This window comes from Saimiri boliviensis, chromosome 6 (assembly GCF_048565385.1).
Source record: "Saimiri boliviensis isolate mSaiBol1 chromosome 6, mSaiBol1.pri, whole genome shotgun sequence".
NCBI lineage: Eukaryota > Metazoa > Chordata > Mammalia > Primates > Cebidae > Saimiri > Saimiri boliviensis.
Window position 1 is genome coordinate 70,853,645 of NC_133454.1, and position 15,908 is coordinate 70,869,552.

General features: G+C 38.4%; 1 protein-coding gene across 2 annotated transcripts in view; it reads right to left on the reverse strand.

Annotated features, from left to right (window-relative positions):
- Positions 1–15,908, reverse strand: part of RNF169 (ring finger protein 169) — a 99,214-nt gene that overhangs the window by 67,244 nt on the left and 16,062 nt on the right. Inside the window, exon 1 of one of the 2 annotated variants that reach the window (XM_074400928.1) lies at positions 1–15,908. This exon is cut by the window's right edge and continues 15,450 nt beyond it. The exons of the other annotated variant lie outside the window; for it this stretch is intronic. Within the exon in view, the coding sequence (XP_074257029.1) occupies positions 1–106 (106 nt within the window). The 5' untranslated portion in view covers positions 107–15,908. 2 annotated transcript variants of the gene reach the window in all.

The following is a 15,908-nucleotide window of genomic DNA, read 5'->3' on the forward strand; positions in this document are numbered from 1 at the left end:
CAGGTGTGGTAGCATGTGCCTTGCCTGTAGTCCCAGCTACTTGGAAGGCTGAGGTGGGAGGATCACTTGAGGCCAGGAGGTTGAGGCTGCAGTGAGCTGAGATCATGCCACTGAACTCTAGCCTGCACAACAGAACAAGACCCTGTCTCAAAAACAGACAAACAAACAAACAAAAACCTCCTGACAACTATTTTAGTTCCTTAAGCACATTCAGAATTATAGGCAAACTGCGTTTAAAATTAGATGTTTAAAAAAAAAAACAGGGGTAGAAAGCATTAGGGAAAGTAAATACTTTACATCCATTTACTGAAAACCTATTACATGTATATTAATGTAAATATACATTTTTTTCTCAGTGAATTTTCACAGAAACTTGGTAAGGTACGTATTATGCCCATTTTACAATAAGAAAACTGAGGGATTAAATTAAATTACTTAGCCCAAGGTTATGAAGCTAGTGCATGGCAAAACAAGGAGAAAAAATTTAACAGGAATAAGGAAGGAAATACACGATTAAAAAGGTAACCCCATCTGGAGTTGAGCCCACTCTCTCCCCTTTTACAAACTCCCTTGTAGTAGCCCTCCTTGAATATATCGTCCCTACTATCTTTTTTTTAAAACAAGAGCAAACCATCAAGAAGATGTAACAATGATAAAACCTGTATGAACCTACAACACAGCAAAAATAAATAAGACTATATGGAGAAATTAAACAAAAATTAATGTAATACATTTTTTAGCACACTGCAATTAAAAACAGATAGATCAGGTGGGGCACAATGGCTCACACCTGTAATCTGAGCACTGAGGGACGCCAAGGCAAGCAGATCACTTGAGGTCAGGAGTTGAAAACCGGCCTGGTCAACATAGTGAAACTCCATCTCTACTAAAAACACAACAACAACAACAAAACAGCTGGGCGTGCTGGTGGGTGCCTGTAACCTGGGAGGCTCAATCAGGAGAATCCCTTGAACCCAGGAGGTATAAGTTGCAGTGAGCCGAGATCGTGCCACTGTACTCCAGCCTGGGTGACAGAGTGAGACTCCATCTCAAAAACAAACAAAACAGACCAGGCAGACCAAAAGGTCACAAAAATATAGAAAAACTGAACAAGAAAACTAATGCGGTCATGTGTATATATAAACATAAACTTAGTCATGTGTGTGTATCTTTATATATATATAAACCCCCAATGCACAGAATGTATATCTCTTAAGGGAAACAATTTAAAATACTGATGATACATTAGGTCATAAAGATGCTTCAAAAAATTTCAAAGAATTTGTATTACACATACTTGCTCTTTGATCCTAGTTGCCATTTTCCAGGCCTAGTTTTCTAGCTACCAAGTTGGTAATTCTGGGCTACCTCATATTCTTTTTCAATAAATTTCTTTTCTGATTAAATTTACCAGAGTAGATTCCTGTCAATTGCAGCCAACAACCCTAGTGACTCCATTTTTCACATGGTACCTTGAAATAATCAATAAACCAGTCTCTAGTAAAACTGATTAAGAAAGAAGAGAGAGAAGATAAAATGATATTAATAAAAAGGAAGTTCTAAATATTGATGTCAAGGTGAGTTTAGTTTAGAACTCCAGAGACTATTAAAAGAATGCTATAATGAATATCTTGCATATATATCATTTTACATGTCTACAAGTGTATCCATAGGATAAATTGCTGGAATCAGAATCCCTGGCTCAAAGGTTATGTGCTTTTTGAGAGGTTCACCAAACTGCCCTTCTGTCATGAAGCCTGTATCAATTTATAGTCCTAACCAGCAATGCCTGACAGTGCCGTTTCCTCACACCTCCTTTTTGCCTCACACCTCCTTTTCACTTTTTTCAGAGATGAAGTCTCACAATGTTGCCCAGGAGGGTTTTAGAGATGAGGTCTCACAATGTTGCCCAGGAGGGAGTGCAGTGGCTATTCATAGGCACAATCATAGTGCCCTGCAGCCTCAAACTCCCAGCCTCAAACGATCCTCCTCCCTTAGCCTCCCAGGAAGGCAATCTACTCACATCTTTTCCAACACCATGAGTGCTGAAACCTTTGAGCTTTGCTAATCTAATAGATGAAATTTTGCATTTATATGCTTATAATTTATGAGTGAAATTGAGTACTTTTATATGGTTAAGAATAATTTTCCATTTCCTTTGACATGAAATGCATATACATTTCCTTACTCCTACTTGTATTAACTTTTTCTTCTTGATTTGTCAAAGCTCCCTATGTCAGAAAAATTGGCTTTATGTCACGTGAATAGCAATACTTTTCTCAGTTTATCATTTGTGTTGTCTTTGTTTATAGTGGTTATTTTTATGTAGTTGTATTAATCAAACTTTTATGGCTTCTGTATTTTTTATTGTATTTGGAAAGACTTTCTTTCAGGCCAAGATATAATAACAAATTCCATCATATTTTTTTCTGGTAGAATGCATATTCTTCTTCTCAGTTCTACTTTTTAAAAATTCTAAATCTTTATTTTTATTTGAGAAGCAACATAAGGAGCATAATCTTATCCAGGCTTATAAATAAGTATAGTATCCAAAACAAGAGACCAAAAATATTTTAGCAATACCCTGGTAGAAATGGTAATTTTCACTTATTATTGGAGAATTTGCTTGCTCCAAAATACTTCACTGATAATTAGTACAAAATGTCTCAAGAACTTAACATCTTCATCTTTTACATAAGTAAGCCTGATCCCCAACTTAGAAGCTTCAGAGCTTTGGATAAGTCTGTCTCAACTTCCTCTTCTGTAAAATCAGAATACCTAACATCACAGGTTATTACAAGGATCAAATGAGTGCAACAAGAGTAAAAACACTCTGCAAACTATTTTAGCCAGTAGAGTGGCATGCAGCAGAATTTACTAAGTATGAAATTGCGTCTGCTATTAGTGAGATAACATTCTTTAAATTGTGGTTTGGTTCAATTTACTTGCAAGTATAATTTATAAGAAACAAAGATAATCTCCAGGTGTGGTGGCTCACACCTATAATCCCAGCAATTTGGGAAGATAATGTGGGAGGATCTCTTGAGGTCGGAAGTTCAAGACCAGCCTGAACAACACAGACCTCATCTCTGCAAAAAACAAACAAACAAAAATTAAACAAACAAAAAAAACAACAATTAGTAGGGCACGATGGTGCACACCTATAGTCCCAGCTACTCAGGAGGCTGTGGCAGAAGGACTGCTTGAGCCCAGGAGTTTGAGCCTGCAGTGAGCGATGACTGTGCCACTGAACTCTGTCCTGGGCAATAGAGTAAGACTCCAACTCTTAAAAACAAACAAAGATAATGTTCCAACTACTTTGATATATATATTACACAAAAAGTTAAATTCACTTTGGGATATTTATTAAGAAATCTCAAAGTTCATATAAGACCAAGGAGGAACTCAGCATAATGGCTGAAATCTTACTGGCTTATTTGACAGCAAAAGGTAATGGGGAGGGGTAGAGGTAGGGTACTAATTTATATTTACCAAAATTAGTACTGATATTAATCGATTTAGTTGGATTAAGATGAACAATGTTTAAAGCTTTAAGGATCATTTTTTGCCCCAACAGGACTGTGCTACATTAAATGACACCATGCTCAAAAGCTCAAAAATTACATAGAAAGTAAAGTACTTCTTGAATACTAAAACAGTCAAGCATAAAAGGCTGTGAATTGGTCCAAAGTGATATTAACTTAAACACGTAATCCTATGTCCTATTTTAGCAGTACCCTCTAAAAACTCCTAGAAGGGGGAAAAAAATCCTTTGTGTGTCTCTGTGTGTGTGTGTCTGTGTGTGTGTGTGCTTGCAAAAAGAACATAATGTTAAGTTCAGATGCCTGCTCAGTCAATTAAGTGAGAGTATTTAGAAATGTGGAAACTTGAATGATGGAGCCTTGGGAAATTTTATAAAAATACACGTTGAAGCTTCTCTTTGCCTTGGTCTCCGTGTCTACCAAACGGGAATCGAAATACGGGCCAAACTACCTCACAGGAATGCAGAAGACCACAATTAAAAGTAACAATAGTAGTAACCAATGAAGAATCCCCATAATAAATAAGTAAAAACAGCTAATGTTTAATGAGAGCACATTCTATGCTAAATGTTGCAAGGATGCATATGCATAAGTGCACACATGTACGCACACACACACATGCACGCACACACACACACACAGCAGAAAACAGTTGACACAGCAGGCATGTTTATCCTTAAAAAGGCCTGCTTCCAACACTGGCCCTTGGCTGGTGCCTAGAAACTTGGGTATCAGGAGGGTTCCCACCCTCCTTTACTGATAAGTTGTTCACTATACCTAACCTGTAGAAACAAAATAATTTATGCCAAACATCTGCTTTCCTGAGGGAAACTGAAATTTTGGCACGTGCTAGGTAGAGGGTGCCTATGTGATCAGCTTATATAATCCCTAAGCACTAAGTCTCTAACAAGTTTCCCTGGTTGGGAACATTTCACAGGTTGTTACAACTCCTCATTAGGGGAAGTAAGGACACCTTGTGTGCCTCCACTAACAGATGACTTCAGAAGCTTGTAATTGGTTTTCCCCAGACTTTGTCCCGCATGCCTTCTCCCTCAACCGCTTTTGCTAGGTGTCTTTTCACTGTAATAAATCATAGCAGAGAATACAACTACACACTGAGTAATTTAAGTCCCCCTAGCAAATCTAGGGGGACCTGTGGATGGTCTTGGAGACCTCCCAACACACACACATATAACACATGTCATGAACTTAATTATCTCTTTAGAGCATAATTTCAATCTCAGAAATGAAGGCAACCCATCAGATAACTTCTAAAAGCTAGTGATTCAGTAACAATACTTTTATTTCCTACTCAATGTGTTTCTCTAAATTCTGTAAATCTCCATCAAAGAATAATATTACAGGTAAAATGCTATTAGGATTTCAAGTTTATCAGAGTATGTATGACATCAAAATATTTATTTGAAGTCTTGTGAAATGTGGTGTTTCAATCCACCTCGACTATTATGAGAAAGGAGCTGGAAAAAAGCCGGAAAAATGAAGATCTCCCCTTTTTAAATCAAAGTCTCATAATATATATTAAAGGTGAATGGAGAACATGTATGCATTCGACAGTATTAATTATGCTAAGACAGTTATTATGAATCTTTTAGCTTCCTAGATTTTTAATAAAGAAAGAGCAATCACATACAACAAAACAATTGTTATCTGAGGATGTGAGACTTGACTTTTCTTTCTCTTTACTTCCCTTTCCTTCCTGGGGTCACATTTCAGCTTCCTCCACCCCAAAAGAGGAAACTGTGGTTGAAATGACAGCAATACTACCACTACCAAAAACAGAGCAACAAGATGTCAAGTCAGAACCAGAAAAGGCAACATCATCTTCCTCAGTCCAGAGGAGTTAGTCACAAATCTACCAATACATCTACCAGCTTTGACAGGGATTTTTAAGTCTTTAGTAGCACAGAAACACCAACTCACCCTTCCTTCACCTCACAGAACAGAAATGCTGGAAACTACTTCAGGTGTCATTGAGATGCTGAATATCTTAGCCTTCATAAAATCCAATGGTTGAAGTACTTCCTTAATGCTTATCCTTTAACTATTACTATGCTTAATAGGAAAATAAACTCTCTAAGGATATGATGCCTTGCCTTAAGAATGACATGCACCTGTGGCCGGTGACCTAAAATGAATCCTATGTGAATTACAGGGAACAGCTACAGTTCCCTGAAGATCCTTCCTGAAAAGGATTTTCTTTCAGGTGGGGTGATTACTTGTTAATAAAGGCAAACAAACAAAACAAACTACAAGGTAGACATGTTGCTAATTGCAACAAACCATCAGGAATGAAGTGTCATTGTCAAAGAATCCACACTCAATGCAAAAGTGAAAAACAAGCTCACTCAACTGTGATGGGAAGATGCCATCCCAAAAACTCTCAAATCCGAAGAAAAGCAACCCTTCGTACCTGAGTATGCTTGAGTTTCTACCCCTGTAGACTGGGTTTCTATGAGTGCAGCAGAATAAAAAAGAATTTTGGACCTACTGAGTCCCAAGACCTTTGAATAATCCCACTTACTAGGTATTTATCTTTGAACAAAAATATTAAAAAAAAAAACCTCTTTGCACATGAATTTCCTCATGTGTAACTTGCTAATAATACAACCATATATCAGAACTGTAGACAAGATTAAATTATGATGAATTCAAAAGCTTGTAAACTATTGCTTGGCAAATTATTTAGCACGATACAAATACATAGATATAATATAGTTATATTAATATCTGTTACATCTGCTATAAAATGGTTAACTGAGAACTAATGTATTTTCTTTAAAGATACAGAGATAATTTTCTGTAATCACAAGAGTTGATTCTATACCACTTATATTTCAACATGACATAAGAGGCCATCTATATCAGTGGTGCCTTTTTGGCACAAGGGACCAGTTTCCTGGGAGACAATTCTTCTACTGACTGCTGCGGGGGTTGCAGGGGGAGCAGACAGTTTCAAGATGAAACTGTTCACCTAAGATCATCAGGTATTAGTTTGTCATAGGACAGTGCAGCCCACCTAGATCCCTCACACGCACAGTTCACAATAGTGTTCCTGCTTCTATGACAATCTAATGCCACCGCTCACCTGCTGCGTGGCCATGTACCTAAGAGGCCACGGACCAGTACCAGTCCAGGATTGAGGACCCCTGATCTATATGAGATGGATCTGTCTACCTCTTCATCTTCATACCACTTCATTTCCTTCCTATTTTACATTCCATCAACAGCTATGCTTCTTGCCCTGAACAGCTATGATTCTTGCTTCTATGCCTCTGCCTGAAATGCCCTCACTTTCCACTCTTACTCTCCACAACCACTTCATAGGAAGCTAAAAAAAACTTTAAAACTCAGGTTCGGCCAGCTGTGGTGGCTCACGCCTGTAATCCCAGCACTTTGGGAGGCAAAGGCGGGAGGATCACGAGGTCAAGAGATTGAGACCGTCCTGGCCAACATGATGAAACCCTGTCTCTACTAAAAAATACAAAAATTAGCTGGGTATGGTGGCGCATGCCTGTAGTCCCAGTACTCAGGAAGCTGAGGCAGAACTGCTTGAACCCAGGAGGTGGAGGTTACAGTGAGCCGAGATCGGGCCACTGCACTCCTGCCTGACACCTGGTGACAGAGCGAGATTCTGTCTCCAAAAAAAAAAACCTCGGGTTTAAATTTCTACAAAGTGTAAGATAATAAAACAAAGCCAAAAGATGAACTTGGAAAAAGTATTTGCCACACACATAATAAAAGACTAATTTCCATCTCTATCACCAGCAGCAGCATCATTACAGTGGCTGGCAGTTATGCAGCATGCAAGGCCCATTTCTAAGTCCTGAATATTAACTAACTCAACTTCATAATTGACTCTGTAGGAAAGTGCTATGATTAGCTCCATTTTACAGATGAGGAAACTAAGATACAAAGAGTTTAACTTGACTTGCTAAGGCAACCACTACTATAAGTGAAAGAGCTATGATTTAACACAAGCAATCTAGATCCAGGGTCTGTCTGCGCACTTACTCACTATGCCTTATATATATGTATGAGCCTAATAACGCCATACAACAATGGATAAATGACATACATAGGCCGTTTATAGTATAAAAAAATTAAAACTAGGCCAGGAACAGTGGCTCACCCCTGTAATCCCAGCACTTTGGGAGGCTGAGATGAGCAGATCACAAGGTCAGGAGTTCCAGACCAGCCTGGCCAATATGGTGAAACCCCATCTCTACTAAAAACACAAAAAAATAAACTAGCCAGGCATGGTGGCACATGCCTGTAGTCCCACCTACTCAGGAGGCTGAGGCAGGAGAATTGCTTGAATCCAGGAGGCGGAGGCTGCACTGAGCCAAGACTGCACCACTGCACTCCAGCCTGGGCAACAGAGGGAGACTCTGTCTCAAAAAAATAAATAAAAATAAAAAATAAAAACAAAACACTTTTGTGTCAAGTTGGCAAAGAACAAAAAGTTCCACAAGACAAGAGTTAGCAAGGCTATGCTTTATCTTTAAGATATATATGTGTATAAATATATACATACAAGAATATTCACTGCTGATTACTCACCATACTAAAGACTGGGAACAACCTAAATGTCCTTCAAATAAAGACCGATTAAAATAATCAGATGATGGAGACACACATGGATCTATTTCTATACTGCCTGGTTTTATTCATGTTGTGGTCTCTGGGTTTATCTGTAATTTTTGTTAGAATGTCATTCACTGTGTAAAGGCCTTGGGTGATGTTATACTCCTACAGAGGAGTCACCGTGTTCTCTGACAGGCAGTCAGAATGAGGGGGCAGATCACTTCACAATCCAAACACGACATGAGCTGATTCAAAGCCGGCTGCCAGCGTAAAGACTGTACAGCTCATTCTCCCCTAGTTTGTAGCCCTCCAAGGATCCTACGGAGAGCCCAGTGTTTTCCAAGTCTATCTTCCTTTAAAGACCATGAACTTTTTCTCAACACTGGAGAACTGTTAAGAGTCTGCCCTGCTTTTCAGCAGCTTTCTGCGAAGCTTCTTAGCGTTTTACCTCGCACAATTAAGAATCAGCAAACACCTTGGGACCTAGGTAGGAGGGAGGTAGGTGGAAGGGGCAGGAGGCTACACATCTCTCTCTTTGGGATCTTGTACTCTCAGGTTCTGGTTGCCTTGGCAACTCAACTACAATTTTTCTATCCTCAGTCTCATGAAGAAAGCACCGCTGACGTTTTTGCCTCTTAATAGCTGCAGTCTCATTTTGCCAAGAATCCACAAACATATGAAATCCTGGCTGCCTTGGCAACATACAATGACTTCATATAGATTTTTTTAAAGTCAGGCTTTTCTAGTTATTCTCAGCAGGAGTTTTTGTCTCCTACAATCTGCTTCATCATAGCCAGAAGCAAAATCTACAGACTTCATAAGCAGTGATGAAGATAAGACTTTCATGATGAAACTAAAAGCTAAAAATTAATACCATTTTTTAAAGTATGAGATGATGCACATCATAAGACAAGTGTGCATATATAAGTAAATCTGAGGAAAAGAAAAAGGATCAACAAGGCTGAATTCTTAAAGGCAAGGCTTCCTGGAGGAGGTGAATTATGTTAGGCATTAAGAACAAGTACTAACAAGGAAAACACCACTCTGGCAAAGCAAACTTCATGAGCAAAGGCAGAAATGACTATGTTGTATCAGATGGACTGGGTTAGGGTGGGTGAGCAGTAACGCTGGACAGAGGAGATGGAAGCACTTGGTCAGAAGGCCTAAATGCCTAGTACTGGATCCTGAGAATAATTCTAGAGACAAAATAATTACTTGTAAATTCCTAAATTGAAGGGTATGAAACTCTTCTCTAAGCTTAATCCAAAAGTCATAACGATGGAATGGAGTTGAGAGCAAGGTAATCAGTTGTTGACCTAATGTAGTAATAAAGACATAAGGTAACAAGAATGAAAGAAGAAGAATGAGGAAACAGGTCTAATGAAAAACTGTGGAAAGAGAAAGTTGTTGCTAAAAGAACTAAAATGTTTGGCTATTCTTTGGGAATAGTATTGAAAATTTTAAAATACAAAATGAAGATAGTTAGGACAGAAATGAAAACACTAATGAAGAGATCTTACTTGAGTCTTATCCATACTGAAGTTCTGATGAAAAAGGACACTGAAGTACAGATGTCTTTCAGGCAGTTGAATTTAGCACTGGAACTAAGGCAACAGGGTTAGATATATATATGTTGGGGGTTTCACTTAGAAAAGTTACCAAAAGCTGTAAGAGTAGATATGTTTAGATGAGACCTCCAAAGGAATAACCAAAATTTAAAAAAAAAAAAAAAGAATATTATACATAGAATTTAAGGGACTTCCAAATCAGGTAGAGGAAGGTAAGAAACCAGAAAAGAGGCAAGAGAAAAGAGCCAACATAGTTTAAAAAGGGGGTGGGGAAAAACAATACTGTTTATCAACTACAGCAGAGCAATCAAATCAATGTGGCTAAAAGGAAGCCCTTGCTAACAGATCATTTGAAGATGTAGTCACCACAGATTAGGAGGGTCAAGAGGGAAGAAACAGCAAGGAAGAAAACAAAAGAAGAGGGCATTCCTTTGAAAGTCAAGAAAAGGATATAATAAAAAGCAGAACGTGGGTGATCCAAGTCCTAAACAAATTTACAATCTTACAAGGAAAGGAAAACCACACTTGGGTAAAACAACCACACTACGTCAAAAGAGTCACAAAATTCAACACCTAAGCGCTGCAAGAGGTGGAGGTGCACAACAGCAAAAGGAAGGCAATGAGTCAAAGCACAGCTTTCACAATGAAACATATGTTAAGTGCAGAGATACACAAAAAACGAGGCCATTATCGCTATTAATCTCACCTTTACCTGCTTAGCTGGGCACAGTGGCACATGCCTGTAGTCCCAGCTACTCAGAAGGCTAACGTGGGAGGACTGCGAGTTTGAGGCCAATCCCAGGCAAAGTAGGGAAACCCTATCTCCAAAAAAAAAAAAAAAAACAAAAACAAAAAATAGCAGCCAATCAAATTTACTTGCTTATGCTATCCACTAAACCTTGAACAACCACTGTCAAATGCAGTAAGTAAAAGGAGAAACTTTAAAATAAACGCACCACTTAGAAGTAATACAGGAGTGAACCATAAATGTATTCTAAAACCAAACTACTGTAAATAATTATTTTGAGAAGGAAATACAATCAGCTGTAACTAAACCCCTCCAAAAATTAAATTAAAATAAAACCAAACTAAAGTGTTTCCCATTTTATCTATTTTTTTGGTTTACTACTTCTGATTCTCCAAGAATATGGATAATAGTCAAGTACCAACTGTCTTAAACTAAGGCAATTTTCACCCACCCCCTTGCCCAAGACAAGTAACAATTTACAGTAGGCAAGCTAAAGAGTCTTTGCCTGGGAACAAGAGGAAATACACAGAGAGGTTAAAGTAAGCTAACAAAATGTAGTATCAGATTTTAAGGCTGCTTACTTGGGTTCCACAATTTATGCCACCAATTACTACTAAAGTAGCAGTACTATTACTACTGTGTTTTTAAACTATTCTTTGGCAAAGTACTAATCAAACCAAAATGCCACAGCCCACACAACAAGAACTTATGAAATGCTTTGTAACATTTGATCTAGTAATTTAATTTCTAGGACTCTAAGACTCTGAAATATAGCAAAACTTTTACATAAAAATATTTTCATTGCAACATTGTTAACAATTGCAAGATAAAAATTGAGACTATCTAACTGTCCAACACTGAGAAACTGGTTAGACTAATTACCGATCGACAATACATTTGTATTATTAGTCATTAAAATTGTATACTTTTTAAAATAATATGCAGTACTGCTTTAATAAAATGGGAAACTGCTTAGGTTAGTGAAAAATGCAAGTCACCTGTATGGTAAATGCACCTGACAGCAGTAACTTAAGCATATCCTGAGAATATGGTGAACACATCTGAATGTGTGTTCCGAGATGGAAAATGTGGGAGTGGCCAACTCAGAAATTAATTCCTTGTCTATGAGGAACATCTGAGCCCCTGTCAAGTGGAACATGAGTCATATAGGACATAGAGGTCCTGACTTTTGAGTTGAATGAGGGGTGCCAGGTGGAGGTTGTTAGGGAAAGGGTGCTACGTGGAAATACTATAGAAACTGCAGGCCTTTTGAAAGTGGCAGTTCTGCCCAGCCCGCCACCGCTGGAGTCTCTCCCTATATGTAAAGCCCCCAGGAAAATTTCATGTCTCATTTGCCGACTCTGGGCCTCTTCTTTGGCCTCTTGAACCTGGTGCTATCCCCATTGGAGCTGATGGGGGTTTGGCACAACATCACCAGATTAAGTATATCTTATAATCTCAAACATGAAAAACCATTAAACACAGAAATGGCCAATAACATACTGGAAAAAGAAACAGTGATATAATTGTAAAACTCACATTTGGAAAAAGATATTCGTGATAATATAGCAAGTTATCATATGTAAATGTGTAAGAACGATAGAAACAGTCACCAGACATTAGTAGGTTAAAGAGGGAACAAGCAATGAGGAAGAAGGGAGGTGTTGTAGAAAGAGAAAGCATAAAAAAAGGTATGAAACTCTTTCCAGAAAACATTAGCCAAGACTAATTTATTAGCCAAGACTAATTCATAAAAAGCTGTAAAAATAGTTTTAAATAACTAGGGAGACAATGACAGATGCAATGTCACAAAATAAACAATTGCCAAATGAATCTTACAAACACATGCTGCAGTTAAGAGTCCACAGGAGAAAGAGAACAGGGCTGAGAAGGAGAGGCACTACTTTCACAATATGAGATGAAGCTGCATCTGGCCTGCTGACCGTAGTTTGCCAATCACTGGATTAGAAAGAAAGACAAATTAAGACATCTGAGGCTGGGTGTGGTGGCTCATGCCTGTAATCCCATCATTTTGGGAGGCCAAGGCAGGAGGAGTTCTTGAGGCTAGCAGTTTGAGACCAGCCTGGGCAACACAGTGAGACCCCAATCTCCACAAAAAATAAAAAATTGGTCAGGCATGGTGGTGCCTATCTTTAGGCCCAGCTACTCAGGATGCTGAGGTGGGAGGATCAATTGTACCCAAGTCAAGGCTGAAGTGAGCCTTGATTGCACCACTGCACTCCAGCCTGGGTGACAGAGCAAGACCCTGTTTCAAAAAAAATTAAGACAATCAAGATCAACAGGCTTTGCAAAAGCAGGTATCAGGTAAGAGTAGAGTCAAAGCGAATGAGGTTTCTTGTTGAATCCAGAAATGGCCCCAACAACAAGGCTTTGTTGTTAGGCAACCCACATTGGATCAGCACAGTCAAAGCAGCAAGAGGCATGTGATAAAGGAGGTCACAGACTCAAACACAGGCATAGGAATGCTGCTAAGATGAAGGCTTTGGACCTTAAGGTCTTTTATCCTAGACAGACCAATACCATGTGGTTGTCCCCACTACCACATCTATCACCACCATGGTACAAAATCCTTTTGTACACGGTTTTGTTCTGTTTGAGGCAAAAAATCATTCCTGTTAATCCACAAGGTAGGATGATACCAGAATTCGAAAGAATGCAAGATTTGGAACCAGACACACCTGCATTCAAATCTACCACCTAGTGACTACATGCCTACCAATATTTACCTTTGCTAAGAACTGTTTCCTCATTCATAAAACAGGAGTAACACTTACCTCAACACAGTTGTTTATCTCACCTAATCCTCCAATACCTACTTGGTATAGATTCTGTGGGCATTCAATGGACACTAACTGGCCTCCCTGTGTCTTAAACTGTCTTTCCATCTATTTTCAATAATGCTTTCCTTTCTTTATAAAGAGAACTGACCTTTTATCATCCTCCCACTTAATAACTTTTGGTTTCCCACTCCCTCCAAGATTTGTAAACAGGACCCTATCTGCCACTTCAGCCAATCTTCTACATTCCTTCAATACTCGTTTTCTCCCCAGCCCTCACACATCTCGCTATTCCTAGATATGCCATACCCTATCTCCACCAGGACTTTATAAATGCTACTTCCTCCTCCCAGAATGATTTTTTTTCCCTTTTCACTGTATGATTTGCTATTCATACTTCAAAATCCTATTCACTGCCCTCTCCTTTGCAAAGTTTTCCCACTAATCCAAAAAGACTTATGTTAGCTTCCGGTAGGCCCTGATGGCATTCTGCACTTACCTCAATTGTAGAAATATTTACTACTTGTGTTATAATTACTTGACTTTGTCTCTGACATCCTAACTTGAAGTTACGGATGATCTCTAGGTATGAGTCTCAGTGTCAGCAATGGCTTGTGTGTGTGTGTGTGTGTGTGTGTGTGTGTGTGCTGAATGAATCAATGAAAAAGTCTGCTTTCATGACAGCATCATTTTGCACTATAGTCTTCTAAAGAATTCATTTTCTGAAGGGAGCTGAATTTTGTAATGCTTTTCTTTACAGTTAAGGCAAAGGTGAACTTACTAAAGTCAAAGTCTCATTATCATCAACTTTAAATTAAGAGACTCCAATCTTTTGAGGTTGCATCATAATAGTTTTACAGTACTAACCACTAGAAAATTACAAGAGAAATGGCAAAACAAAAGGAAGGGAAAGTAAGTCCATAAAAACCAAAACTGAACATAAGTTGTCTTCAGGCTTAAAAATTTGGTTGTACATAACATAGGGAGAAATGCCAGATACAGGTGACGGGGGGATGGAAGCAGCAAACCACATTGCCACGTATGTACCTATGAAACAATCCTGCATTATCTGCACATGTACTCCAGAACCTAAAGTACAATTAAAAAAAAAAAAAAACTTAGTTGTACATACACGTGAAGAAAAAGAATGGCTTGATGAAGTTCATGCAAAAAATTTAAAAAAGCAGTATTTGTTTTGCCTGCCAATACAACCTAGAGCATCATTAATAAGAATTTAGCACTCAGATGGGAAAACAGTAAGTCATATTATACTTGGCTCTGGTCAGGCATTAAAAAGTACCAGGTTCAGTTCTGAGTGGCGTATTTAAAGATGACCAGAATAATTAAGTAATCATGACACATAAAGAAAAACTTTCTGGCTTTTTAGGAATTTTTCCTTCATTAAATATTTACTGTCTAATACATTCCAGGTACCATATTAAGTGCTGAATAGAGACATAATCCCTGACCTCAAAGAGCTCAGTGTAGTGCCAGAGACAGATATATAAATAAGGAATTTTAATCCAGTGAAATGAGGGATGCACAAGATCAAATGGTGGCAAAAATGAAGGAATAATCGACTCACATTTGAGTGAGAAGACATTTTACAGAGTCCTTATGTTTCACTTGGATCTTAAAGGATGAGTTTAAATTTGCCAGGTAGATAAGAGGGAAGAATAGTCCAGACATAATAATCATAGGTGAGAAATATCAGAAAGGCTTCAAAAAGCATACCATATTCCAAGAACTCTGAATAGTACTCTATGACCAGAATCTTGGGGAAAGAAAACAATGGGACAAAAAGATGAAGATGAGAAGCTTAATCTAAAAACTTAGAAGTAATCATGGTCTCTAAATACTTGAAACTAGAGAAACAGATTTTGATCCACTAAAAAATTTTCAAACAATTAAAATTGTCCAAAAATATTCCTTTGACTAGAACAAAAAAATTTTTTAAACTGTCCAAAAATAGAGAGCAATGAGTACAAAGACATTAGAATGGGAGAATCATCCCTATGAATGTATAAGATCAATACTTCCACTGGTGTTCAGACCTCATTTTCCTTTATCTCTTCATTGACTTAGCTCATTCCATTTCCTCCACTCTCTCTAGCACCATCAATTTCCTCCTCTCTGCTATGATAATACACAAATCTAAAATTCAAACATGCCTTGATATCATCTATCTTAAAAAGAAAGCATTCTTAAGCTCTTGTCCCGCTGTAGGTACTGACCCGGTTACCTGCCCCCTTTTACAGCAACTTCTTCCAAAGAATTGTCTAAAAATTATATGCACTGTTTCTGCTTTCTCATTTCTCTTTTTTTTTCTGAGATGGAGTCTCGCTCTGTCACCCAGGCTGGAGTACACTGGCTCACTGAAAACTCCACCTCCCAGGTTCAAACAATCCTCCTACCTCAGTCTCTGAAGGAGCTAGAATTTCAGGTGTGCACTGCCATGCCTGGCTAATTTTTTTGATATTTTTTAGTAGAGACAGGGTTTCACCATGTTGGCCAGGCTGGTCTCAAACTCCTGACCTCAAGTGATATGCCTACCTCGGCCTCCCAAAGTGCTGGGATTACAGGCGTGAGCTACTGTACCCGACCTTGCTTTCTCATTTCTAATTATCACCTTAACCTACTCTATTAG